We start from the raw sequence: 25,486 nt of genomic DNA on the forward strand, positions 1-25,486 counted from the left end.
CCCTGAATTGGGGTTTGAGGACAAGGGGCGAAACATGAGCAGCTTCCCCCCACGCAGCTGGGGTACCCCGCTTTCCCCAAGGGGTCTGTACCCACAGGTGGGGTGGGTTTGGGGGGGGGGCTTCTTCTTTCCTCCCCCCCCCCCCCCCCCCGAAGTCGTGTGTGTGTGTGTATCCCCAAATCTTCCCTCTGCTCCCTGTCCTAGGCAGGGTAGTGGGGTTCATCCGTGGGTCGTGGGGCCGGCCAGTGGGGTTCACTCTTGGGTCTTGGGGCCACGCGTGGGTTGGGCGGTGGCCCCGGGGATGCTGCAGCTTCTGACATCAGCCGCTCTGCACCAATAAGCGCCCGGTGGGGCGGGGGGGGGGGGGGGGACGGGGACCGGCGGGGACCGAGCTGCTCCGAGGCCGGAGGGGTGGCGGCGGGGCGGGGGGGGCGTCGGGGGTGGGGGGGTGTCCCGCTGCCCCCCCCGCTACTTCCATGCAGGGGATGGGGAACCTGCGGCTGGGCAGCCGCGCCGTGATGTACACGGCCGAGACCCTGCCCAAGGGCAAGAACCGAGTGATGGGGGTGAGTCGGGGCCGGGGGAGGGGATTTGGGGGGGGGGGTTAGGTACCCCTGGAACATTTCCCCCCCCAGTACTCATCCCTAGATGTTTCTGCCCGTTCTGGTGATCCCCCGAGGGGACGCTCTGGCCCTGGAGTGGCTTGGGGACAGGGGTACCCCCATCCCCAGGGTGGGGAGGTATGGGGGGGGGGAAATGATGGGGGGGCTGGGCGGGGCGGAGTTGGCCCCACTCTCACCCTGCCCCATCCCCTAGACCATCCAGATCATGACCGGCTTCATGCACATCGGCTTCGGGATCGTCCTGACGACGCTCACCAACGTCTACACCTCTGTCTTCGTCATCGGCGAGATCCCCTTCCTGGGCGGCGTGTCTGTGCGTGGCGTGGGCTGCCCACGGAGGGGGAAATGCCCACGGGGGAAGAATGCCCACGGGGGGGAGAGCTGCCTGCCAGGGACCGGGGATGGGGGCGGTTCTGGTCCAGCAGCTGTAAAACTCGAGGACTAACACGGCACAAAGTGGGGATCACCGTGTCCCCAAGAACCTTGGGGCTGTGCTGGGTGGGTTGGGGGGGGGGGGCTTGGGGTGACCTCAGTGGTGGTTTATTGTCCCCCTTTCTCCCGGAGCAGTTCATCATCTCAGGCTGCCTCTCCATCGGGGCGGAGAAGAGCCCCACAGAGTGTGCGGTGAGTGTCTCTGGGGGTCCCCCCCTTTGCTGCCCCATTTGCCGGAGGAGGGGGGTGGGGGGGTGCAGCTTGGCCCAGGGTGAAACCCATCAGGGTAAAACCGCTTTTAAAGCTTGCGCCAGGGTTATTTCTGTAAATGAGCAATGGGAAGGAGGGAAAACAAACAAACAAACAAACAAACCAACCCAAAACCATGAGGGCAGCCTGAGGTTGTTACCCTTGGCTGGTCCCCCAAAGCCGGGGTGGGGGGTGAGTGTCCCACGGGTTTTGGGGTCTGACACCTGCCCTGAAGCCTCTCCGTGCCCGCAGGTGAAGGGCAGCCAGACCATGAACGTCATCAGCGCCATCTTCGCTTTGCTGGGCATCGTCGCCTTCATCGTAGACCTCAACCTGAACGGGCTCTACCGCTCCAGCTTCAACTACTACAGTTACCTCGTCCTGGTAAGTGGGGGCCCAGCTGGACCCCCAAAAGCCTCCGCTTTCGGAGCAGCAGTGCCCAGGGCTTGCTAACCCTACCCAGATCAGGCTAACCCTTTTGGGAACCTCCCCTGTCCCCTTCTCCATCCCCACGGGGGGCTGTCGTGCCTCCCCTCAGATGCTGCCTGAGCCTTTCCTGGGGTAGAGGGGGGTTTGATGGGGGTTCAACCCCACTGTTTTTGGGGAGTGGGGACAGCACTGTTGGCTGGCACGGCTCTGCATGCCCTGACCTATTTTAGGCTGGTACCTCGGGAGATGAGTCACGCCTCGGAAGCGCCCGCTTCTCTCCACAAGCCGTAAAAATGGCGAGGCGGAGGTTTAGGATCGGTGGGAAGATGGAGGAGGGGAACCCCCAAAATCCTCACCCCAAAAACGTGGGGTGGGGTCTACCCTGTGGGGCTTGGGTTGCTTCCTCCCGGGCGCTGCTGAGGGGGCTTTCCCCACCCTGAAGCTCGCAGGGAACGGGATTTCCATCGTGCTTCTCATCTTCACCATCCTGGAGTTCTGCATCGCCGTGGCCACTGCTAATTTCTGGTGCCGGGCCACCCGCCTCAGCTCCAACGAGGTAGGGCAGGGGGGGTGAAGGGGAGCGGGGCTGAGCTGTGGCTGGCCGCCCAGCACTCTGTGTGTGTGTGTGTCCCCTCTTCCCAGGCCATGCTGATCGTGCCCAGTGCCACCCGCGTGGACCTGGCAGTGCCACTGACCGACCTGCCCCAGCCGCCCAGTTACACCGAGGTGATCTACGATCCCAAAGAGCAGCCCAGCTAGAACGGGAGCCCAGCTGGCTCCCAAAAACAGCATCTGCCTCCCGCCTGCATGCCAGACCTCCTCCCACCACCACCAGTGCCTGCATCTCCCCACCCACCCTGGGAAAGCATGCCACCCACACCCCCGGGAGCATCCCAGCACCTCTGCCTCGCTGTTCTGGGTATGGCAGGGTGGAGGAGAGGGCCCAAGACCCCACGAGGTGATGGGGGGCTGGGGAGGGGGTCACCCTAAGCCCTGTCCTCCCCCCACCCCCCCCCCCCAAAAAAAAGAAAAAGCAGCAGCTCTTGGGTTTCTTTGCAGCTGGCCGCCCCCCAAGTCTAGCGAGGCGCTGGCCCTGAGGACGTCGGTGTGGGGTCCTGTCTCCACGCTCCCAAAACCGTCCCCAGCCAGGTCTCTGTCCCCAGGGCTACACCATCCTCCTCCCACCACGCTGCAAGCTGGGATACACGGGTACCCCATCCCAAAAACCAGCAAGCACCCCCAATTTTCCCCCTCCCTAGCTCCTGGACCCATGCTTGGTTTCAGAGCAGGCTCTTTGCATGCTGGCTGCTTTGGAGAAGGGGTTTCTTGGCAGGGGTGGGGGCTTCATGGGGTGTTTCTGCCCACAAATACCTGGTTGGGTGCCAGGGTTCATTCCTGTCGGGGTTCAGGACCTTCTCGAGGTCTGGTGGCCACGTAGCAGGCGGCTTATAGTGCCAGGAGCTGTGTGCGTAGCCAGACCATCTACCTCGGCTTGTACCCCCCCTTGGCTTTATTTTATCTTTGAAATAAACCCTCTGTCTGGGCCTGCGTCGCCTCATTTTGGGGATTTCTCAGTGCTGGAGCTGCAAATTCCCTCTTCCACCTTCCCTAAGCCATAGTCCTTGGGGCAAGGGGCTCATCCCACCCAGGTCAGAGGTCTCCTGTTCCCATCACCCTCATCTGGTCCCACTGAAGATCTGCCCTGGTACCTGCACCCCCCACTAAGGAAATCTGCCACCCTAAATCCTCACCACCACCTTTATCTACACAGCAGCACAACTCTCTAGCGCTGCTGGAGCAGCTGGTCAGCCAGCGGCGATGAGGGTGACGGCAGCAGCTCCACATTTACACCAGCCCAGGAACTGCATCAGGCTGGGGCTGCTCCTTGGGGTGACACGGGGACACTGGTGGCACTTGCTCCCCGTTCCCATGAACGGGGCTGGCTGCTCCTGTGGGACAGGAATGGAGCCAAGAGACCTGATGAGCGTTCCTAAACCTCACCAGTGCTCCAGTCCCTCAAAAATCACTCATTCACGGGGCAGGAATTGAAGCTAAAGGGCTCTTGGACCATTTTTAACCAGCAGAGAGGTTTGTCGGCTCCTGACGAGCTCATTTCTGAGTTCCATCGTTAAGCACCCGGCAGCAGTGGGGATGCTCAAGAGCCTAACGAGGAGCAAAGGTGGTGATGAGCATCTGGCACTGATGGAAGGAGTTTATCTACGAAGCAACTTGAGCTCAGGGAGAGCTTGGTAGGGAGGTGAGGAAGGAGACCCCGGTGCTGATTTTCAGAGGGGTGGGAGCACCTTGGTGAGTTATCTCTGCCCTAGGAGGGGGATCTCTGTCTGCGCTTGTTCCCTGGGGCACCCCCTCCCACTGTTTGGGGACAGGGTCTGCCCCCAAACCTCACCTCCAGCCCCACAGCAGGGGCAGGGAGTGCCTGTTGGAACCATCTTTTTATTTTGGGGTTAAATATTTTCTTTCTTGTATCAACAGCTCCCCCGCCCCCCCCTCCCCTTGCCCTGCCAATGCTCAGCCAAAACCTCATGGATTATTCACTCGCTGTCGGTTATTTCTGTTCCTGGCTCTAAAAAAATAATGAGCCAGTTCGGTAGGAAAAGCCCCAGAGATTGGGGGAGCGGGATGAGCAGGCTCTCTCCGCTCACCCTGCATCCACAGCCATTATGGCTCTGGCTCCTCACCTGTGGCTCCGGAGCCTACTCTACCTCCTCTCTCACAACTGGGGAGGCTCTTCAGCCCCGGGGGGCTACCACAAAGCCCTGCCACCCCCCTCCAACCAGGCCAGCAGGTCCCTCTGTCTTTGGCCACCACAGTGGTCCCTTCCTTGCTCATCCTCCACCAGCATTGGGCTCTTTTTTGCCCCAGAGCATCCCCCTGCCACAGGCCGAGCTGCTGCTGGGTCGGAGCCAGCCTTGTGCTGCCTCTGCCAACTCCAAAACGCCCCTTTCCATGAAATCAGGCATTAGCACAGCGATAACCCAGAGCCCCTCAAACTTTAAACGCAGATTATCTTTCCCCAGGCTTCCCAGGTTTGCTGTCGCTTCGCCGTGTTTAAGCGCAGCTTTCTCTGGAAATGCAGGAATAGACGTTTTAAGGCTCTGTGGAAATGCGTTTTTCTATATGCCTGCTTCCATGCATTCGCAGCCCTGAAACTTCCAGGGAGGAGTGAGAACCTCTCAGGTTTGGGGACAGCTGGTGACAGGAACCAGAGAGGGTCTGAGGACCCAGTTGGAGTGATGAGTAGGGACCCGCTTGGGGACCCCCAGTGCCGGTGAGCTGGGAAAGGTGGCGGTGACCAAAGGGCCATAAAAAGGGTGGCAACTCGGGCAGAAGAAACGCTGGGGCAAAAGCCAGCGGGGGTGAGAACGGGAGCCGGGAACCCTGAGAAATGGCACGGTGAGTGCCCCATGGCTGGGGTTGGGGGGTGAGACGCTGTGCACCGCATGATGGGGAGGGTGGCTGGGGGGTTCAGTGTCTCGGGGCAGCTCATTTTTGTGGTGTCTGCTGCAGCCACCCCCGAGGAGGCAGTGGGGAGCACGGGACGAGCCCCCCAGTGTCACTGGCGCTGCTTGGAAAGCTCTGGCTCCCTTTGACCATGCCTGGGAGCTGTGGATGTTCCCCCAGGAGACCCCCCCCCGCCACCCTCCCCCATGGGCACAGGGCTGAGCTCCTGTGTGTCTGCTCCACGGCACTGGGGGATGCTCCCCTGCCTGCTCCTAGGGGTGGCCATGGGCTGAAGGTCCACGGGGTTCCACTTGGCAGCCCCCCCCACTTAGAGAGAAAGCGCCCTTGGGGACACAGTGTGGGGTGGCAGAGGAAAGGGCAGTGAGCTGGGGGGGGCACACGAAATGCTGGTGATTTGGGGGAGAGGAGCTGTTGGGGGGAGCGGGGCAGCTTTACATCCCTGGGTAAAGCTGGGGAGCACCCACACCCCAAATGTCGGGTCTGGGTCCCACGTCGTGGAAGGACGCTGGGGCTCTGAGGAGGGGTGGGGAAGGACAAGGAGCATTCCTGGGGAGGGGGCTGAGCAGGAGAGGGGGCTTCAGGGTGGAGAAGATGACTGGGAAGGAGAGCTGGGAGAGCGTGTGGTGGTTCTCGGACTTCGTGTGATGGGTAGCAGCAAGCCAGCGGTGGGCTGAGCCGGGCTGCAGGAGGGGTCTCTGCACCCCCAAAAATGAGGGAAATGGGGAGATATGGAGCTGAAGAGGGCAAGGGGACACACACACCCTGAAACATCACCCCGGTGCTGTGTGCAGGGGACGGTGCAACTGGGTTGTCCTCCCCTTTCAAGCGCTTGGGATGCCGTAGCCGCGCTGGGGATGGTGCCCAGAGACCCTTTTGACACCTTGCCCCCCTACACACACACACCCCACCCCCCCCGATGATGCTAGGGCCGTGCGAGGGGCTGGCGGCCGCAAGCTGGTGGGGATCACGCACACCCCCCCCCCCCCAAAAGATGCACTGGGGGTGCTGGGGGTAAGGGCGAGCAACCCTCCAGTGTCCCTGTGCCAGGGCTGTGGCTGCTGCCGGGCTGCCCTGTGCCCCTCTGCTCCCCAGGGCATCCAAATCCTGCTGGGCATCCTCCAGCTGGGCTGTGGGGGGGGTCCTCATCTCCTCCATCCTTGCGGGTGCTGATCGCCGGGTCCTGCTACTTCATCTGGGGAAGCTTCCTGGTAAGGGGATCCCCTAAACCTCCCCTTGGTTTCGGGGCAGTGCCTGCTTCTTCACACCTTCCTCCTCCTCTTCCCCAAAGTTCATCAGCTCCAGCTCTGTGGTGGCAGAGAAGAAACGGGGAGTCTGCGTGGTAAGGGGAGAGGTCTCAGCTCCCAGTGTTTTCCTGGGGTGCAGTGGTGCTGGTTCCTGGCACCCCAACTCCTACAAGTGCCAAAATGTCCCTGGGTGTGGGTGCTCACTGGGGCTGGGGGGCTGGTTTGGGCACCCCGCTGCCGGAGGATGCTTGTCCCATGGTACGGGGGAGCTGGATGTGGCACAGGGGTGAATGTGATGGCTGTGGGGTCTGTAGAGCAGGGGGGCTTGCTTGTGCTTGCTAGACCCCCCCGAGGGCTGGGGGTGTGTGTAAAAATCACTCGGGCTGGCCTGCCCTGGGGGGGGGGATACCTGCCTGGCTCCGTCCCCAACAGATAAACGGCTACCTGGCCCTCAATGTCACCAGCCTGCTGGCCTCGGTGGTGGGCACCATCCTGGTGCTCTGGGACCTCAGCTTCCACCATAAACCTTTCTCTGGGCCCCGGCTGGAGCTGGTGAGGGTGCGGGGTGGTGAAGCGGGGGGGTCCCACATCCCAGCAGCAGTGGGACAGGGTGGGCGGGCAGGCACACACACAGAGGGCACAATGCTGCCGGGAATCTAAAAGAGGGGGGGGAAGGGGGGAGATGCAGGGGTCCCACCCGCTGTCTCCTCGCCAGCGCGTGACGTGGGGGATCCTGGGTGTCCTGCTGACCTTCATCGCGCCGCAGACCTGCGTCACCCTCCTCTGCGTCTACTTTGGCTGGAAAACCAGGCTGGCCGCATCCACACCGGTGAGCCCCGTGGGAGTGGGCGCGCGGGGGAGATTTCCACCCCCGGGGAACACGGGGGAAGAGGGATGGGAGGCTGGGAAAAGGGGTGACGGGGGATGCCAGCCTCACGGAGGGGGTGCATCGCTCTGGATGGGACACCCCAAAACCCCTTAGAAGCGGCAGGAGGGAACGCACAGCCTCGATGCCTTCGCCCCCCCCTGGGGTTTCTCCCCTGGCCAGGCTGTGGATTTCACCCCAAGCTTCATTCCTCTGCCAGCGAGGTTGTCACATCCCCCAACTCCCTACCACAAGGTATTCACGGCCGTGGACAGACAGACTCTGTAGTGGCTCTGTGGAAGGTGGGGGGCTCTGCCCATCAGTGGACCTGGCTCTCCCCTTGCTCCCCAAGGAGCCACCAAGCAGAAACATCCCACCGTGGCTACTCCCACCGGCGCTGGAGTAGCCGCTTTGATCAGCCTTGTGCCCCAAAAAGAGTGAGGACCCCCCTAGCAGGCAGCGATGCTCCGCCAGCCTCCCCGCCTGCCTCTGCCTGCTCCTGGCTCCAAATTTCCAAAGCCGGGATGAAGACTTTGGTGTTTCTTCAGAGGAGGTTCCTTCCGTGTTTTTTTTGGGGACAGAAAGCAGGGACAACACACACCACGATTCTGGGATGGCAGACCAGCGTGTTTCTCTGCAGTGAAAATAGAAGGGTTGGCATCACCCCCGCCCAGGGACTGCTGTGCCTCCCCGGGAACAAGACAAAAACAAAACAAAACAAACAAACAAAAAAACCCCAAACAACAACAAAAAAAAAAAACAACAAAAAAACTTGAAACCTGTCCCAGAAAATGTGGCTTTCTCATTCTGGAACCAGTAACGTAACAGCCCTGGGAGAACCAGAAACATTTGGAGGCAAAGCAAAATGTTGACTTTGGGTATTTTTATGGGGATATAAAGTTTTTCACAGGAAGCAGCAACTTTTCTGCGAAAAGCATTTCTCCGTCGCAATCTATTTTCTTTGGAAAAAAAGCAGGGCTTTTGGGGTTGGAAAAGGACTTTTGGTTCCACCAGGCTCGTAAACTTGTCCTGTGCTGGTGGGAGGGGATGCTTGGGGGGAGGGGGGGCTCTTGTTGAACCCCCCCGCCCCTGGCCCTGAACCGGAGCACCCAGCCAGGCTTCCCTCATCCGTCCCGTGCCATCCCAAGGGACACCGGCCCGTTGGACCGAAGCCATCGACGTGGGAGTCCCCAGCTGCCAGACCAGGTGTGTTTGCCGAAAGCCGCGCTCCTGGGGCAGACGTCTCACCCCAGCACCAGCACTCAGCCCGTGCGTGAGCAGCTCCTGGAGGTGGAAATGAATAATCAGCAAAGAAAAGACTTCCAGCTGTCAGGAGAGAAAAAAAAAAAAAAAAATTTAAAATCTAAGGTACGCATTGTATATATATGAGCAAAGCCAGAAATTCCTGCAAATAAAGAGCTGGAAGGCTCCACTGACCGGGCTTGCCACTTCCCCGCATCTGCTCGGCCAGACGCTTAAAAGCTTCACCTCCTCTGGCATCTGTTTCCAAAATAAATCGTAACATCCTACCTTGGGCTCCTGCCATCCCCAGCTGGACCTGGCTTTATTTAGAAAGGGGAAAGCACTTTTTCCACGGATACCTCACTCGGAAAGGGGTTTTGCTTCACCAAGCCCAGCTGCTGGGCCGAGGGCAGTCACGGCTGTTTCTGGCTGAAAGGCTGAAACTTCAGGAATGCTTTAGGAATCTGAAAAGGCGGATTTGGGAGGAAATCCACCGTAGCGGGCGGTTTCGGCTGGGAACACAAGCCGTCGCTAATGCTGGAGGACACCAGAAAGGCTAAAGAGGGGATCCCAGCATTTCCACGGGTGCTAAAGTGTTCCTTACCCCGCGGGCGCTGCCGGGGCTGGATGAGATCCGAGCCAGCGCGGGACTCGTTAGCATCGGGGTGTTGAGAGAGGTTCTCCCTCCGGAGAGACACGCTGCTGGGTTAAAGCAAAAATTAAAGGCTAAGAGGAGTGCGATGAAGAGGTGCGGTTGAATCTCATCCATCGCCGTGTTTTTCCTGGAAAGCCGTGCCGCCAGTTGCAGCCCTTTACAAGGCCAAGGGCTCGCTCCCCCGCCGGGGCTGTGGGATGGGGAAACGCCAGCGGCAGCTCCTCACCCGCAGCTTTTTCTCTGCCAGACGTTTTCCACCGTGGGATGGGGGGGATGCAGGTGGGCTGAGGAGCCCGGCGAGCCCTCTCCTCCCGGTTGCCTGCCCGGAGGCAGCGTGAGCCCAGCCAGGCGCCGGGGTGGAGACGCGAGTCCCTCGCTGCTCCTTGTTGGCCGGGTCTGTCTGTCCTGCCGGTTCTTTTCTGAAGACCTGATTTAGGTTGGTTTGGTGGGAGTCGTTCCCCCCCTCCCTACACCCCAGCTACAGGCAAATCTTCTGAAGCCAACAACTCCTGCTGCTGTGCCAAAAATCCTCCCGCTCCCCGGCGCGTGGGGAGGGCACAGACCGACTGTGCTCCCTCAGCCAACAGACAAGGAAAGGATCCGGCTGTAAGCACCCAAAATGGGACAAGGGGGGGAGCTGCGACCCCGCAGCTCGGCTTGCTGAGGCTTGCTTGGCATCCTGTGGTACCATCCCGCTCCCAGGCTCGTGGCCATCACCCCAGTTAGCCGCTGGTCAGTCCCTTGGTTTCCAGCCCGTGCAGAAGGGGATGTAAAGAAAAGCTTTTGGAAAAGTCCTTGGAGAAACACAGCGGGTCTGCGGGGGGAAACCAGATGGTTTCACTCCAGCGTCTCTGCAAATGCAAGAGCTGAGGCCCCGGCCGTGCTGCTGGTCCTCCCGGGAGACACCGAGATGTGGCGGCTTTCTGTGCCCTACAGCCTGTGCCCGGCTTTGGTACCACCGATCCCCTGGTTTCCCCCGGGATGGGGGGGCTCCTGCCCTGTATCCCTCACTGGGGATCGCGCCCCACTGCTGGTCCCAGCGCTGGAAACTTCTGCTGAGCTCTAGAAGCCGTGTGCTGCCAAACCAGGCGTCTCAGCTCCCTCTAGGGCCAAAAGAAAGGAAAAAGCACTTCCCAAAGTTCCTCCACCTGCTCCGAAAAATCCTCAGCTGGAACCCGGCTGTGGAGGGTCCCGGCCTTCCCTGGGTCTGCAGGGAGAGGCTCGGGCAGAGACAGGGGTGTTAGGGTCTCCCACCTCTGGTGACACCCGTGGCCACCAACGGGGCCCTAGCTGCTTGTGGCCAAGCTCAGAGATGCCAGAACCCTGTACCTAAATATTCCTGTTTCACCAAGAAACAGCTCAGATGAAAGCCTCGGGTGGTGGGCAGATATTCACAGCCTCCAAGGGAGACAAAAAGCCCGAGCGGGGTCTTACCCCCCGCACCCATCGATCATCCAGGAAAGCTGGGGGGTCCTCGCAGGCCGGCGTGGAGGACCCCAGCCCTCCCGGCGAGCAGATGGGGGACGGTGACCACGAAGGAAATAGCTGTTTTCTGGCAGACCCGGAGACCGGTGGCCGGCGGAGGGAAGAAGGGGCCTCTGCGCTCGCCCCTCGGGAGCTCCTCGCCATGTGCGGTGGCTCCGTTCCCAGGCTGAGCTCTCATTTCCTAACGGAAACAACCGCATCTCCTTTCCCTTCGGGTCCCGCCGGAGCCGTCCGGCACCGCAGGCCGTGCTGCCGCTCCCCCCCGGCTCACTCCTGTGGGTGGGCTGTCCTCACCAGGGACAGACCCATGGTTGTGAAGGAAGGAGAACCCCAAAGAAAATAAAAAAAGCAATAAAGGAGCTTCCTTGGGGCCTTTCTAGACTAACGGGGCTTATAATGTTTGTGCCATGGCCTGTTTCACACTGTTTTTTTTCATCCCTGTAAGGGAAACTGCAAGGGCTGGCTGTCTTGTAGTGACCCTAACGAGGGCAGCCAAATGAACCTCCGAGCACCTCGTTAAGACTCTGCCAGGGCTGGCACGTGGCTAATTGCAAAGACGATGCCCAAGTAAAGCAACTGCAAGTGGGGTTGGAGAGCACTCGCCCAAGACTGGGAGGGGGGTGTGTGTCTCCTCCTCGGAGCATCCCGAGGGACACACATCCAAGCCCTTCCTCTTCCTTGGAGGGGGTGCCCACCTCGGGTTTGCCAAGCCTCGTTTCCCTGCCTCCCTCTCCCCTGGGCCAGGTGCATGCGGGGTTTTTGCCAGCCTCTCTCCCCTCTGCTGGCAAAGCCGCCTCGTTGAGCAAGAGGGGCCTGACGAGATTTCCGCGAACAAACTTCCTGCGGGGAGCAAAGGGCAGCAGGACCGCGTCCCTGCCCGACCACCACCACCCGGGGAAGATTCGGACAGCAAAGGGTTCGCTAACGGCGGCCGCGGGGGAGGAGGAAGAAGGCAAGCCCAAGCTGAAGGAGGTATGAGGGTGGGGGGCGAGGCGTGGGGTGCAGGATGGGGTGGGGGGACATCCTTGTAAGAGGTCAGTGTTTCTTGTGTCGCCGCGGCGGTCCTCAGCAGGGTGGGAGCTGGCTTGGTCCTTCAGCTTCTTTGCCCGCCCCGGTTCCCCAGCCCCGCTCTGCCCACAGGCGATGGCAGCCACCACGGTGACCGACTCCGGGGGCATGAGGATCGTCACGGAGGTCATCCCGGCCACAGACCCTCGAGCGGCCCAGCTGGCCCCGGGCTCCAGGCCGCCCGCACCCGCCACGGTGTCATTTCAAGTCCGAAGCTTCCGAAGGGCTCAGCCCAAGGCGCTAGGGGTGAGACATGGCGTCCCCGGGGTGGGGGGGTCACGGGGCACCTCAGGGACAAAGCAGGGACTGAGTATCCCCAGGGATACTTATCCTGCCAGGATGTGGTGTGACAGAGGGAGTGGGGCGGGACACGGCTAATGGCAATGGTGATATCCACCCTCTGCCGGTGCTGGCAGACTGGCCAAGAGTGACTGGGGGGATCTCTCTCCCCCATCCTTTCCCAGACCATCCACATCTTCACCGGGATCATCCACATTTGCTTTGGGATCATCCTGACAGCCTCAGAGCACAGGAACCCCTCCCTTCCTGTGGCCAGTGGGATCCTCTTCTGGCTCGGGCTCCTGGTAAGCTGGGACGTGCTTTCACCTCCTCATCATCCCATGAGGGACAGGGGGATCTCGGTGGATTGGGGACCAGATTCCCTCATCCCCAAGGCCTCCTCTCACATCCGCATCTTCCGGCTTTCCTCTCTGGGGACAGAGGGGGTGCATGTGAAGCCCCAAACACCGATTCACAGCCGGAGGTACACCGGGATGTGCAGGATGGGTGACAAGAGAGGGATGCCTTGCTGCTGACGCGTTCCTTCCTCTGTTTTCTGAGCAGCTCCTGGTCTCAGGCTCTCTGCTGGTGGAAACTGAAAAAAGAGATAATATCCTGCTGGTAAGGGGGTCCCCTGCGGCCAGGCTAGGAGGGACAAATTGTCCCCCCATAGTTTCTGTGACTTCTGACCCTTCTAGCGGCTGGTGGGGCCCCTCCGCAGCCCAGATTCACCCCGCAGGGTCTAGAGTGAGGCACCCAAGGCTTGGAGGTGCCCAGCTCTCTCCCCATCGAGCAGGAGGTGGGCCATCCTTCACGTTTCAGGACCTCCACAAGATGCTTGGGGCCTGGTGGAGTCCCTCTCGGAGGACGGGGACGAAAGGCATCATGGAGGGTGGCTGCCCCGGGTGGCTTCTCCAAGAGTAGATTTGACTCGAGTTGAATAATCCAGCTCGGAGGGATCCCTGCTCAGGCAGTTCACACCCCAGGCAGCCTCTGTCACCTCACAGGGGGTCTCTGGGAGGGTGGGCATCACACTGTCACCCGCAGGGCTCCTGGCAAGAGGAGAAGGGCCGGCTGACACGAGGTGACATATTCCCCCCGCCACACACACACACAGGTGAAGACCTGCTGCGTCCTCAACGCGGGCGTCATACTGAGCACGCTGGTAGCCACGCTGGTCCACACCACAGCCATCGTCCGTGACAGCCCCGGCTGCGAGGCCAAGGCACCGTTCCTGCTGAAAGCCGACTGGTGCTCCAGCCCCGAGACCAAGGTAGAGCCTCCCGGTCCCTCTCCAAGCGGCCGCTGAAGTGGCGATTTGCAATCTGGGCTGCCCTTCCTCGCCAAAGGGAGATGGGGGGGGGGGGAGCGAGGGACGCCCCAGGACCCTTCCGCTCCCCCCTCCTTGCAGATGCTGAGCGACGGGCTGGATTCCATCTTCGTCCTCTTCAGCCTCCTGGAGTTCTGTGCGGCGGTGGCAGCCCTGGCCTTCGGCTACGCTGCCGTCAAGCAGCACGACTACAGGCGCATGGTGAGGGCGGCTGAGCCAGTGGCAGGGCTGCTAGACACCTGGCATGGAGCTGGGGGGGGGGGGGGGTGTCTCTCCGTCACCCCAAAAGCAGAATTTCCCCCCCTTTTTTTCCTCTCCCAGGCGCTGTAGCGGCGGCCAAACCCGATGAGAAGCCACCGTGCACCCTAGCCCCAGCGCACGCTGGGCGCCCAGTAAAAGCCTCCTCTCCCCACAGCTGAGGCCACGCATCTCTCCGGGGTTCGCTCAGAGGGCGGGGGGGGGGGTGTTTATCACCGGTTTGGGGCGGGGGGGGAAAGCACCGGGCACAAGCCGCCGCGACGACACGATGATGGGCACCGCCAACGGGCTGCCCGGCACAAAGATGGCGTCCTCGGGGAGGCGGGGGGGAGAGGAAGGTGTTGCCCGATACTAAAATGGCGGCGGGGGCGTCACGCTTCATCTCTGAGCATGGGCGCGGTGGCGGGTGCGCGGCGCGCTTCTGACGTCATCGCGCGGCGCCGCCGGGGAAGGGGAAGGCGCGTGGGGGGGAATGGAGGGGGAGGGCCCGGAGGCCTCGGCCCGGAGCCCCGAGGAGCCCAGTGGGGCGGCCCCGGGTCGGCGGCGCCCGAAAGCCGCCAAGAAGCGAAAGGAAGCGGCGGCAGCCATCCCGCGGGGCAGGCCCAAGTCGGGGCGGGTGTGGAAGGACCCCGGGAAAAAGAGGTGGGCGCGGGGCCACGACACGACACGACACGCGATTGGTGGAGGTTTCTGGTTGTTTGGGGGTTCTTGAGCTCAAGGGGAGGGGGAAGAGCGGGGAGTAGGGGGACACAGGGGTGTTTTGGGGGTGAGTTGACCCGGGAGGGCAGCGCTCCCAGTTTGTAAGGGGACTGGGGAGCTATCCGTAGGCTTTAGGGAGGACCCAGGTTGGGGGGTGGGGACGGGACGGGGCTGCTCAAGGTGGAGGTCCTGAGCAGAGGGTGTGTCGAGGGGCTGAGGGAAGCTCTGAATTAGGGGAGTTTTGCAGCGTTGTGGCCCGAGGAGTTTCTGGGGAGGGGGCAGAGCGAGGAAGGGTGCGCTGGGTTTCTGTGACAACCCCCCCACACGCTGCCCGGGGAGCTCGGCTCTGCCTCCTCCTGCGCCTGACACGGCCCGGCTGCCGGCCCAGGTTCTCACACATGATTCAGGACAAAGCCCTTCGTACCTCCTGGGCGAGGAAGATGAAGGAACGACAGGAGAGGAAGCTCATCCGGGACCTGGCACGGCAGCTTCAGGAGGGAAAACAGAGAGAGCGAGAGGTAACGGGGTGAGCAACTTAACCAGTGTCCACCCGGAGCTGATGCCGACACTGGTTTGGGTTTAAACCCGGAGGGAGGGATCTGCAGCAGAAGGTGGGTTTTTTTCTCCTGTAGGAAAAGAAACGGCGACGGGAGGAGAACCTGAAGCGGCGCCTGGAGAATGAGCGGAAGGCGGAAATTGTCCAAGTGGTGAGTTGTGGCCCCACACCGGGCTGGGGACACCGCAGTGGCTTGGCAGAGCCAGCGGCCTCCAGACCAACCTGGCCTCCAGTTTGTACCAGTTCCACCCCCTGGCTCCTCCTTTGAGTGGCGCTGGGAGGACTGGGGGAATCCAACCAAACTCCAGGAGGAAGTGATTCCTCTGCTGAGGTGGAGGGAAGCTTCTTAAAAAAACAAGGGGGACACCCCGGGGATTGCTGGCATGTGGGGCAATAGACCGAGGGAAATGGCATCAACGGGGATCCAAGCTGGGATTTCCTATGGGGAAATTGTGGCTTTTCCATCTGGAAGAGACCCAGGAGCTCAGGGTGATGGTGGTGAGGATGTGGTTACCTGTTCCCCACCCCCAGCACAAGAACTGGGACAACTTAGAGACGTTCCCAGGGACGAATTTTAGGATAAATCTGATCAGGAGCCGGGTGGCTTCGTGTACAGACATTGGTCATTGCTACATCCGCTGCTTCGGCAGTGGGAGGAGGAGGAAAATCCCATCCCTGCCTGGCTCCCTCTGGTGTGGTTTCTGTGCCTGAAAGCCCCTTCTTCCCCTTCACCCCCTTCCCCAAACAGATCCGGAACCCGCTGAAGCTCAAACGGGCGAAGAAGAAGCAGCTGCGGCGGGTGGAGAAACGGGACACGCTGGCCCTGCTTCAAAAAACACCCGTGCGGCGCAAAACAAGCGCGGAGTGAGCTAGGAGACGAGGCACCGTGCTGCCCGGCCCAGCCAGCCGGGATTTCTGGGGTTCCCGGTCCTCTTTGAGGGTTTTTCCTCATCTTGGGGGTCAGGAGTCGCTGCCCGGGCCCTCGGTGTTGGACAGACAGCGGGACAGAGCCGAGACGGGTTACGCAGCGCCACGACCCGCAGGAACCGGCTTCTGGATCCCCCCCCCCACACACACCCCACCTGGGGAAGTTGGGGTGTTGCTGGCAGCTGGAAGAACTGCTTCACCTGCCCAAATTTGCTTTTTCTTGATAAAAATTAATAGGAACTGACGCAGACTCACCTCGCAGATGTCTTAGTGGGGATGAGGAGGGGGAGGCTGGTGGTTCCAGCATGGGGCTTTCCCTCTGCCAAGGCAGATCTTTCCAGGGGTCACAGGGGCTCCCCTTTCTCAAAAAGTGTGTGGGGGTCTCACCCCCCTGGGAATGAGCCCTGGAGGGAGGGAGCACATCACTGCGCTGTGGGGATTGGGGGGGGTGCAGTCCTGTTCCCCTTTTTGGGGGGTGTTAGGGGGCAGAACTGCTGCAGGGTGGGTTTGGGGGGGCGAACTGGAAGGAAAGGGGCTTTGAGGTGGGGAACCCACAGAGATTTCTTTCACCTACCTGTTTTTTCGTGATTTGTAAAACTCACCTTTTTGCATTCCTGTTGGAGGCTGTGTATTCGGCCCCGCTGTGAGTCAGACAGAGGGAATTGGGGGGGTGGAGGGACGGGACACGACGCAACAGACTTGGGGGGCGCCCAAGGGTGGCACTGGGTGGGCAAAGATGAGGGTGCAGGGAGGAAAAGCCTTTACTCGCAATGGGGAACCTTGGTGTGGGGGGGCCTGTGAACTTCATCGGGGGGGGGGGGGGGGGGCAACGAGCTTGTGGCCCCCCAGTTTTAGGAGGGGTGGGGGGTGCTGGTCTTGTGTGTTCCCCCCCCACACACACACCCCCCCGAGTCAGAGTGAAGCGTGGGGGTGGGTTAATCCCAGGCGCTGGCAGAGCTCCCTGTTGCTGCTGCTGAGGAGCAATTGGGGGGGGGGGGGTTCCCACCTGCACCCAGGGCAGCCCCCCACCACAGAGAGGTGCCCCAGGGAGGGCCTAGAAGGAGTTATGGGGTGCGGGGCCGGGGGGGGGGGCGGCGCTCTGGCTCAGCAAGAGGGTTTTGCCCTCGCTGCTCCCACCGGGTTAATGATTGTTGAGGCAATCGAAGGGAGCGCGGGGCAGGCAGAACTCTGCCTTCCCCCACCCACTCCCTCCCCAGCGCCACGGCACCAGCGCTGCCTTCCCCACCCCCCCCGGACAGGTAAGAAACGGGGGGCTTGGAGGCAGCCGAGGTTTTATTTTTTGGGGGGGAGGGGGTATTGTTTTCGTGGTGGAGCGAACTCGGTGTCTCCTCCCAGGACTGGGCTTGGGGCCAGCACCTCGCCAGGCTCTGTGCGCGGTGCCGTGGCCTACGGGGAAGGGAATTGGGGTCTTCACAGGACTCGGGGGGGGCCCTGGCCACTGCTCCCAAACACCCCCCCTGGCCCCGTCTGGCCTTGGGGTGCAGAGGAGGAGGATGGGGAGAGGGTAGGGTGGGTGCTGGGGGGACGGAAGGAAAAGGGGTGTTCCTGCTGGTGGGGAAATTTGGGGGGGCTGCTGCATGGGGGTGGGTGGGATCAAAAGAAGGTGGGAGGTGCTGGGGAGGGACGCAGCGCTGTGTGACTTTTTGGGGGGGGGGGGGGGGGGGCGGGACAAAGACCAAGGGAAGGAGGGATGGCAGCAGGACTGGAACCCCAGCGTGTGATCACCAAACCCCCATGGCCCCTCGTGGGGACAGTCCCCCGCTGCCAGCCCGTGGTGTGCCCCCCCCCCCCCGCAAACAATGCCCCCCACCTCCTTGGGCTGGGCAACCGTGGTGCCCGGCGTGGGCTACTCGCCATGGGGAGGGGGATGATGCTCCTCTCCATCCCCAGGTGCACCATGGTGGAGGTGACGGTGACGCCGCAAACCTCGCTGGCTGACCGGCCGGTGCGGGTGCAAGTCCGGGGTCTGTCCCCCTCCCAGCTGGTCACCCTACGGGCAGCGCTGACGGACGAGCACGGCGAGCGCTTCCAAGCCCGCGCTTTCTTCCGCGCCGACGAGGCGGGCGAGGTGGACCCTGGGCGCCACGCCGCCTTGGGGGGCAGCTACGCTGGCGTCTGGCCTATGGGGCTTTTCTGGTTCCTCCAGCCCGACACCCTCTTCCGACGCCTGGTCAAGCGGGACGTGACCGGCAGCCCTTTCCTCGTCCATCTGGAAGTCTTCGATGGCCTCCACCTGGTCACCGGCCCCCAAGACCAGCCGCTGGCCTCCTGCCAGGCCGAGCGGTGGTACGTGGGTCCCGGCGTGCAGCGGGTGCCCATCCGGGAGGGCAGGGTCCGGGGGGCCCTCTTCTTGCCACCTGGTGAGAAACGGGGTGCCGGGAACCTCGGGATGTCCCAGCGAGTGGGTTGTCCTAGCAGCTGGGGATGTCCCGGGGCGTGGGATGGCACTGATGGCTCCTCTCCCCTCATCGGTGACGGTCTCTCTGGTTGCCTGCAGGACCAGGACCCTTCCCGGGGGTGATCGACCTGTTTGGGGGTGCAGGTGGTCTCATTGAGTTTCGCGCGGGGCTGTTGGCCAGCCGGGGCTTCATTGTGCTGGCGCTGGCTTTCTTCGCCTACGATGACCTGCCCCGCACCCTGACCCGGCTCGACCTGGAGTATTTTGAGGAGGCGGCCAAGCTGCTCCTCCAGCACCCCAAGGTTAGCCCTGTGGTGCGGTGGGTGGACCCTGTGAGCAGGCACGTCCTGGGGAGTGGGATGTCCTGGGGATCAGGGACATCCTCATAAGCAAGATGTCCTTGTGACTGGGGACATCCCAGTGAGAGGGATGTACTAGTGACCAGGGATGTCCTGGTGACCAGGGATGTCCCAGCAAGCGGGTTGTCCTCGTGATCAGGGACATTCCAGTGAGCAGGATGTCCTGGTGACAAGGGATGTCCCAGCAAGCAAGATGTCCTGGTGACTGGGGACATCCCAGTGAGCAGGATGTCCCAGTGAGGGAGGTATTCTGGGGACATCCCAGTGAGAGGGACACCCTAGTGACCAGGGATGTCCCAGCAAGTGGATTGTCCTAGTGACCAGGGATGTCCCAACAAGCGGATTGTCCTTGTGACTGGGGATGTCCTGGCAAGCTGGGATGTCCTGGTGAATGGGGACATCCCGGTGACCAGGGACATCCTGGTGACCAGGGATGTTCCAGCAAGCGGGTTGTTCTGGTGACTGGAGACATCCCAGTGACGTCCCAGCGAGTGGTGCTGCCAGCTGGCTCCATTCCCCCCCGCTGCAGGTGCGAGGCCCTGGCCTGGGCGTCGTTGGCGTCTCCAAAGGAGCAGAGGTGGCCCTGGCCATGGCCACCTTCCTCCCGCAGGTGGTGGCCACGGTGTGGATCAACGGCACAGCCTTCCTCCACGGCAACCCCTTGGTCTACAAGGATCTCCACATTCCCCCCATCCCCTACCAAGCCGAGCGCGTGATCATCACGGAGATGGGGGCCTTGGACAACATGGCCATCTTCGCCGACCCCCAGGACCCCGCGTACAGCACCTCGGCCATCCCGACTGAGAAGATCCGAGGGAAGGTCCTCTTCGTGGTGGGGGAAGCTGACCGCAGCCTCAACAGCAAGCTCTTCGCTGAGCTGGCCATGGCACGGATGCCACCGGAGAGCTGTCGCCTCCTCTCCTACCCCGGGGCCGGGCACTTGATCGAGCCCCCCGGTTCACCCCTTTGCAGCAGCTCCAGCATCCGGGGCAGCCCCCGGCCCTTGGTGTGGGGGGGTGAAGCCCAAGCCCATGCCAAGGCTCAGGAACACTCATGGCAAGAGATCATCCAGTTCTTGGAGCTTCACCTGGGCCCCGCCGCCACCATGAAGCTGTGATGGCTGCAGGGATTTGGGGGGGGAAAGGGGGCTGGGGATTTCCTTCCCCCCTCCCCCCCCCCCCAGGCTTGTTGCCCCACTCAATAAAGTGCACCCTGCCAGCCGATCTGCCCGGTCCTGCCTGCGCTCGTGGGGTGGGGGCACCAGGTCCCTGCAATGGCGCACAAGAGGACCCCCTATGTATATTTAAGTACAGATATAGGCACAACTACACTGTTTAATGAGGTGGTTGAGGTTTTAGGGGGGGGCTATGGTCAAACCCCCCCAGCTCCGCGCACCCTTTCACCATGAGCTTGGGTTTGGTGGTGCGAGGCGGTGGGAGCTGGCGTGGTCCCCGTGTCTGCACCAAGCCGGGGGTGGGTTTTCCCCTGGGGACGCCGAGGACAGTGGCTCCCACGAGGGTTTTAAATCCTCCCCCCCCCCAAAAAACGCTGAGGCTAGCAGCTGGGCTGGAGGATGGCAACCGGGCACGTTGGCACGGGCCATGTGCCAGGGCAAGGTGCATGAACCGGCTGTGACTGTCACAATAATCTGCAATAAAGATAAGACCCAGAAGGGAAATTTCTGGGGGCGGGGGGAGGCAGAGGGAAGCCACAAAGTGCTGCGCTCAGCAACCACCCGAAGGGACCAAGGTCCTTCCTCCCTGTCCTGGGGCACTGGTGAAACTCAGCTCTGACTTTGTGCTGTTTGCTCCCTGTTTGCCTTCCTGAGGGGACCTTTGGTGGGGGGACACACACGAGCAGCCTGGGTGACACCCCCCTTCCCCCCCCCCCCAGCCCTGTGCCACACTCGGGGCAGCAGCCTTGGTTCTCCATTTGCAGGAAGAGTTTCTCCCAACTCCTCGCCTCAGCGGGACAAAGTGGTTTTTGAAAGCCTTTCGGTTCTCCCATGGCACTGCCAGCGGGGCAGATCCAGGCGTGCAGCCATTTGGGGGGGGGGGGCGGATTTGGGGAAAACTATCCCCTTCCCGGACCAGTCCCCCCTCCCCAGACCTCACCAGGACCGTGCTGCCATGCTCCCCCAGTCCCTCCACAGGCTCCCAGTCCCACGGCTGCTGTGACTCCCTTGGGGAGCCAGGTGCCACCGCTGTCCCCCACCGGCTTGTGACAACCCCCTCCCAAGGCTTTGGTGGCAAGTTTTGGGGGGGAGAAGGTGGGCACTTACCAGCCCCCTCCTCCTGCCCAGTTGCCTTGGTCCATCTTGGGCATCCCGTCTCCATTCCCCAGTCGCAGGGACAGTCTCTCCCCCGCCGTGGGACAAACGTTCTTCGGCCAACTTTCAGGTCCTCCCCGGTCACCCTGGCACGGCCCCGGGAGGTGACCGCAGGGCTGGGGCAGCGCGGTCACCGGTGGCAGGGGAGCGAGGAGCCCTGGCCAGAGCTCATCCTGGCACGGCACGGCCCCATCGGTCATCTGATCCCCACCACCACCACCACGTCCCAGTTGGCCGGGTATAAATCCACAGCTCCCACCCTACCTCCCCTCCACGGAGAGCCCCCTGCTCCGGCCTCACTCGCCGCCACCGCCATGGGTCGGAGCTTTTCCTTCTTCCTGCTGCTGCTTCTCCTTCAGCTCCCGGGGCCGGGAGCCGCCTTCTCCCTCCTGCGGTACCACTACAACTGCGGGGATTACGGCATGCAACTGCTGGCATACCCCACCCGCGGCCGCACCGTCCGCTTCAAAGTCCTGGGTGAGTGGGGGGCAAGCAGGCATCACCCCCCCACACACATACACCCCCCCTCGGGGCTCTCCTTAGGGTGAGGTGTGCTGGCTCACCCTGGGGTTACCCCAAAACCCGAGTGCTTTGGGGTGCTGGTGCACTGATGGGATGAGCGCAAGGGCTTGAATGAGCTTTTGGTGTGGGGCCGTGCTGTTGGAGTGTGTGTGTGGGAGGCGGGGGGGTGTTTCTGTGTGCCTGCCTCCCCAGGGAGCGTCACGGCACCCGGTTGTGTCACCCTGTGCCCACGGGGGTCCCCGCAGATGAATTTGGCACCCGCTTCGACGTGGCCAACTGCTCCATCTGCCTCCACTGGCTCAACGCCGGGGCAGACGGTGCCGTCATCTTCTCCTCCGGCTACGAGGGCTGCCACGTCCTGGTGAAGGTGAGGCTGCTGTCCCACCTGCTGTCCCCCTGGGTGCCCGTGGGCTTTGGGGCGGGGGGATGATGGGGGGGTAACAGTCCCTCCCACCCCACCGCAGGAGGACCGCTACGTCCTGAGGGTGCAGCTGGAGGAGATGCTGCTCAGCGGGGTCCCGGCCGCCTCTTATGAAGTCAACATGACCTGCCCACAGCCGGCGGACTATGAGATCCTCACGGGTGGCAACCCACGCCTCAACCAGCAAGCCAATCGGGGCAACGGCGTCCACCAGACCCAGGCTGATGTCCTCGTCCCCCTGTCCCAGCCTGGCCTCCTGCACCATGTGTCTCAGTCCACCCTCACCCTCCCAGGACCCCAAATCTCTCCCCAAGCCCACTCGGAGCCTGTTCACCCTGTGGCTCACACCCAGCCGGTCCTGGTGCCCCCAGGGCTGCAGCCCCAGCCTGGCCATTCTCGCCCAGGGCTTCAGACCCAGCCTAGCCAGGCTCGCCCCATCACCCCACCCCAGCAGGGTTTAATACGCCCCGGCATGCAGCCCCCAGCCCAGCGCCCCAGGACTCAGCCCCAGCCCGGGCTCCTTCGCCCGGGGCTTCAGAGCCAAAACCAGCCTGGGCTGGTGCACCCCGGAGTTCAAAGCCAACCAAGTCTTCTTCGCCCAGGGCTTCAGAGCCAAAACCAGCCTGGGCTGGTGCCCCCCGGAGTTCAAAGCCAGCCAAGTCTTCTTCGCCCAGGGTTTCAGAGCCAAAACCAGCCTGGGCTGGTGCCCCCCGGAGTTCAAAGCCAGCCAAGTCTTCTTCGCCCAGGGTTTCAGAGCCAAAACCAGCCTGGGCTGGTGCACCCCGGAGCCCAGCCCCAGCCAGGTCTTCTTCGGCCAGGGATTGTACCCCAAAACCAGCCCGGGTTGGTGTCCCACAGCGTCCAGTCTGGCTTAATGCACACTGGTGCTCAGACTCAAGCAGGTTTTGTACGGCCAGGAGCTCAGCCCCAAAGCCAGCCAGGCTTAGCTCGCCCTGGCCTTCCGACTCACTCCCAAACTGGGCTCCTCCGCCCTGGGCTCCAGAGCCAAACTGGGCTGCCTTACCCCGGCTCCCAGTCCCAGCCAGGTCTGGTCCGCCCGGCTCTGCAGAGCCAAACTGGGCTGGTACACCCCGGCCATTCCCGACCGGGTCTAATGCGCCCAGGACTCCAGTCCCGGCCGGGTTTTATTCGTCCTGGACTTCAGGCTCAGCCCCAGCCGGGGCTAGTGCGTCCAGGACTTCAACCCCAAGCCCAGCCTGGTTTGCTGCGTCCTGGGCTCCAATCCCAGCCCAGTTTATTGCAATCCACGGCGCTCTTCTACCCCTCGGCAGGGGCGGGTAAGCCGATGGGGTGGGATGGAGGGGTGCGAGCGGGGCTGGGTCCTCCCTGTCCCCGGAGCAGGAGGTCACAAGCCATGAGGGGCCGATGTTTTGGCAGGGGGATGGATGCTCAGGGTAGCGTCCCCTCTCTCCGTCACCCCAGGCACCCAGCTGACACGGGAGCAGTGCCAGGTAGCGGTGGGGAGGATGCTCTGCGTGGCCCCCCAGGGCCGGGAGGCGTGCCTGCAAGCGGGGTGCTGCTACGATGACATGGACCGCGTGGCACCCTGTTATTACGGCAACACGGGTAGGATGCTCGGGAGGAAGGGGGGGTGGTCCCTGGGGACCTCCGGGGGGGTTGTGGGTCCTTGTTGCTGACAGAGTGGGTGCCGCAGCCACGGTGCAGTGCCTGCGGGACGGGAATTTTGTGCTGGTGGTGCCGCGGGGGCTCGCCACCCAGCCCTACAACCTGGACAGCGTGCGCCTTGCCAGCACCCAGCCGGGCTGCGAGCCCCTCCGGGTGACCGAGACCTTCGTGATGTTCCATTTCCCCGTCACGCAGTGCGGCACCACCGTCCAGGTAGGGATGTTTTAATCCCCCCAACTTCAAGCTGCTCAGAGTGGGGGTAGGGACCCTCACCCCATGTGTGCATCCCCCCCCCCCCCCCCCAAGGTGATCGAGGACCGGTTGATCTATGAGAACCAGCTGATCTCGACCCTTGATGTCCAGGGGTCCCCCCGTGGCTCCGTCACTCGGGACAGCATCTACATGTAAGAGGAGGGTGGGCAAAGCCGGGACCCCCCCTCAGCAAAACCCATCCAGTTCCCCCCCTCTCTGTGCTGGGACCGGGGACCCCCGTGGCAGATGACCCAAGGAGGGGGGGTGCCCACCCCTCCGGCTGATGCTGTGGGGATGGGGTGCAGGGGGCATTGAGATCCCCTCTGCTTCCCCCCGCCCCCTCCCCTCCTCAGCCTCCAAGCTCGTTGCATCTACAATGCCAGCGACCTCTTGCCCCTTCGCATGGAGGTGGCCGTGCCCCCCACAGCCACCCCCCTGGCCATGCCGGGGCCGCTCGGGCTCCAACTCCGCATTGCTACTGGTGAGCAGCACCCCCCCACACCTCCCTCCTCAAATTTACCACCCTCCCTACCCCTCTTCAGCCTCTCTCACCCTTCCTGCAGATGAGAGTTACAGCTCGTACCACCCTGAAGGTGACTACCCCTTGGTGAGGGTGCTCCGGGACCCCATCTACGTGGAGGTTCGCCTCCTCCAAAAAACAGACCCCAATTTGGTGCTGGTCCTGCACCACTGCTGGGCAGCCCCCAGCCCCGACGCCGCGGCCGAGCCTCAGTGGCCCATCCTGGTGGATGGGTGAGTAGAGAAGGAGGGGATAGGAAGCGGGGAGAGGTGGGGGGGGTCACCCCAATCAACCGAGGGTCCCTCTCGCCCGCCCAGGTGTCCCTTCACAGGGGACAACTACAGGACCCAGCTCGTGCCCGTGGGACCGGCCTCACCCCAGTTGCCTTTCCCGAGCCACTACCAGCGCTTCGTCATCTCCACCTTCACCTTTGTGGAGCCGCCCTCCATGGCGGTGCTGGAGGGAGAGGTGAAAGGGGTTGGGAAGGCGGGGCGTGGTGGAATGTGTGGAGGGGTTGGGGTTCAGCATTTGGGGGTGTTCCCCTCCCCCTCGCCCACCTCAGCTCTGATGCTGGCCCACGGCTGGTTTCTAGGTTTACATTTCATGCAGCGCTTCCGTCTGCCACCTCGCCCAGCCTGAGCCCTGCCGGCCCTCCTGCCAGCTGGGAGTGCCCTCGCGTAAGTTGGGGTGCCACCAGTTCCTGCCTGACACCCCCCAAAAGGGACAGACACCCCCAACCCCCCCGCCCCCTTACACACACCCCTCTGGCTTTCCAAACCAGGAGCACGGCGGGCTCTGGGGGCCAGGACAGCCGAAGGCGTGCGCAGTGTCACCTCCCAGGGACTTGTCATCTTCCCCAAGGTCCCCAAACTGCAGCGAGGCTGAGCCCGAGGGTGTGGGGTGAGTGTCCCTCTGCTCCCTCACCTCTCCCTTCATCCCCCTTCTAACTCAACTCTCTTCCTCCTCCTCTTCCTCAGCTCCTGCCTCCAGCCAGGCAGCTCCCGGGCAAGTTGGAAAAATAAACAAGTGCATAGCTGGAGACTACGGTGTTTGTCCCCAGGGGATGGGAGGATGAAGAGGAGGGTCCCCAGTCCCCTGTCTGACTCCCAGCTCCCCCCCGGCTGAAACTCATCCCACCCCACACCTGTCAGGAGCTTGTCCCCTCACAGGAACCTGCCTTACCCCCAGGATGA

General features: G+C 62.5%; 4 protein-coding genes and 1 long non-coding RNA gene across 10 annotated transcripts; 4 read left to right on the top strand and 1 right to left on the bottom strand.

Annotated features, from left to right (window-relative positions):
- The first annotated feature begins 402 nt into the window (after positions 1–402).
- On the top strand, positions 403–13,929 carry LOC116961615 (membrane-spanning 4-domains subfamily A member 12-like). Of its 4 annotated transcripts, XM_042785492.1 has the most exons (13): positions 404–566; positions 817–936; positions 1,191–1,247; positions 1,557–1,688; positions 2,176–2,289; positions 6,460–6,555; positions 7,176–7,289; positions 11,848–12,021; positions 12,240–12,359; positions 12,619–12,675; positions 13,172–13,327; positions 13,466–13,585; positions 13,706–13,921. In XM_042785492.1, the coding sequence occupies exons 1-13, from the start codon at positions 477–479 to the stop codon at positions 13,712–13,714; spliced, it is 1,359 nt and encodes a 452-aa protein (XP_042641426.1). In that variant the 5' UTR covers positions 404–476; the 3' UTR covers positions 13,715–13,921. The 4 variants fall into 4 exon arrangements, with proteins under 4 accessions (XP_042641425.1, XP_042641426.1, XP_042641428.1 ...); XM_042785491.1 differs by having other exon boundaries at positions 403–566; positions 13,466–13,923; XM_042785494.1 differs by lacking the exons at positions 6,460–6,555; positions 7,176–7,289; positions 11,848–12,021; ... (3 more) ...; positions 13,466–13,585; positions 13,706–13,921 and adding exons at positions 2,376–2,459; positions 2,793–3,277 and having other exon boundaries at positions 411–566.
- On the bottom strand, positions 7,935–9,540 carry LOC122152607. Its single transcript, XR_006164675.1, has 2 exons — positions 9,449–9,540; positions 7,935–9,266 (listed from the first exon to the last, which is right to left on the bottom strand). It is a non-coding gene; the product is annotated as an uncharacterized LOC122152607 (long non-coding RNA).
- Positions 13,930–14,089: 160 nt separating the features above from the next.
- Positions 14,090–16,068, top strand: CCDC86 (coiled-coil domain containing 86). Its single transcript, XM_042785117.1, has 4 exons — positions 14,090–14,284; positions 14,730–14,859; positions 14,974–15,048; positions 15,646–16,068. The coding sequence occupies exons 1-4, from the start codon at positions 14,115–14,117 to the stop codon at positions 15,763–15,765; spliced, it is 495 nt and encodes a 164-aa protein (XP_042641051.1). The 5' UTR covers positions 14,090–14,114; the 3' UTR covers positions 15,766–16,068.
- A 912-nt stretch (positions 16,069–16,980) lies between these two features.
- LOC116961616 (acyl-coenzyme A amino acid N-acyltransferase 1-like) lies at positions 16,981–19,817 on the top strand. 3 transcript variants are annotated; one of them, XM_042785163.1, is made up of 4 exons: positions 16,981–17,083; positions 17,736–18,205; positions 18,343–18,545; positions 19,132–19,817. In XM_042785163.1, the coding sequence occupies exons 2-4, from the start codon at positions 17,743–17,745 to the stop codon at positions 19,717–19,719; spliced, it is 1,254 nt and encodes a 417-aa protein (XP_042641097.1). In that variant the 5' UTR covers positions 16,981–17,083; positions 17,736–17,742; the 3' UTR covers positions 19,720–19,817. The 3 variants fall into 3 exon arrangements, with proteins under 3 accessions (XP_042641097.1, XP_042641096.1, XP_032849062.2); XM_042785162.1 differs by lacking the exon at positions 16,981–17,083 and adding an exon at positions 17,299–17,349; XM_032993171.2 differs by lacking the exon at positions 16,981–17,083 and having other exon boundaries at positions 17,527–18,205.
- Positions 19,818–21,209: 1,392 nt separating this feature from the next.
- ZP1 (zona pellucida glycoprotein 1) lies at positions 21,210–25,178 on the top strand. The gene is made up of 11 exons (XM_032993176.2): positions 21,210–21,408; positions 21,699–21,820; positions 21,918–23,172; positions 23,318–23,461; positions 23,550–23,734; positions 23,828–23,925; positions 24,127–24,254; positions 24,337–24,526; positions 24,611–24,761; positions 24,886–24,970; positions 25,075–25,178. The coding sequence occupies exons 1-11, from the start codon at positions 21,246–21,248 to the stop codon at positions 25,176–25,178; spliced, it is 2,625 nt and encodes an 874-aa protein (XP_032849067.2). The 5' UTR covers positions 21,210–21,245.
- Positions 25,179–25,486: the final 308 nt, after the last annotated feature.

The sequence above is a fragment of the Tyto alba genome, unplaced genomic scaffold (genome assembly GCF_018691265.1).
Source record: "Tyto alba isolate M040663 unplaced genomic scaffold, T.alba_DEE_v4.0 Super-Scaffold_8, whole genome shotgun sequence".
In the NCBI taxonomy this organism is placed as follows: Eukaryota; Metazoa; Chordata; class Aves; order Strigiformes; family Tytonidae; genus Tyto; species Tyto alba.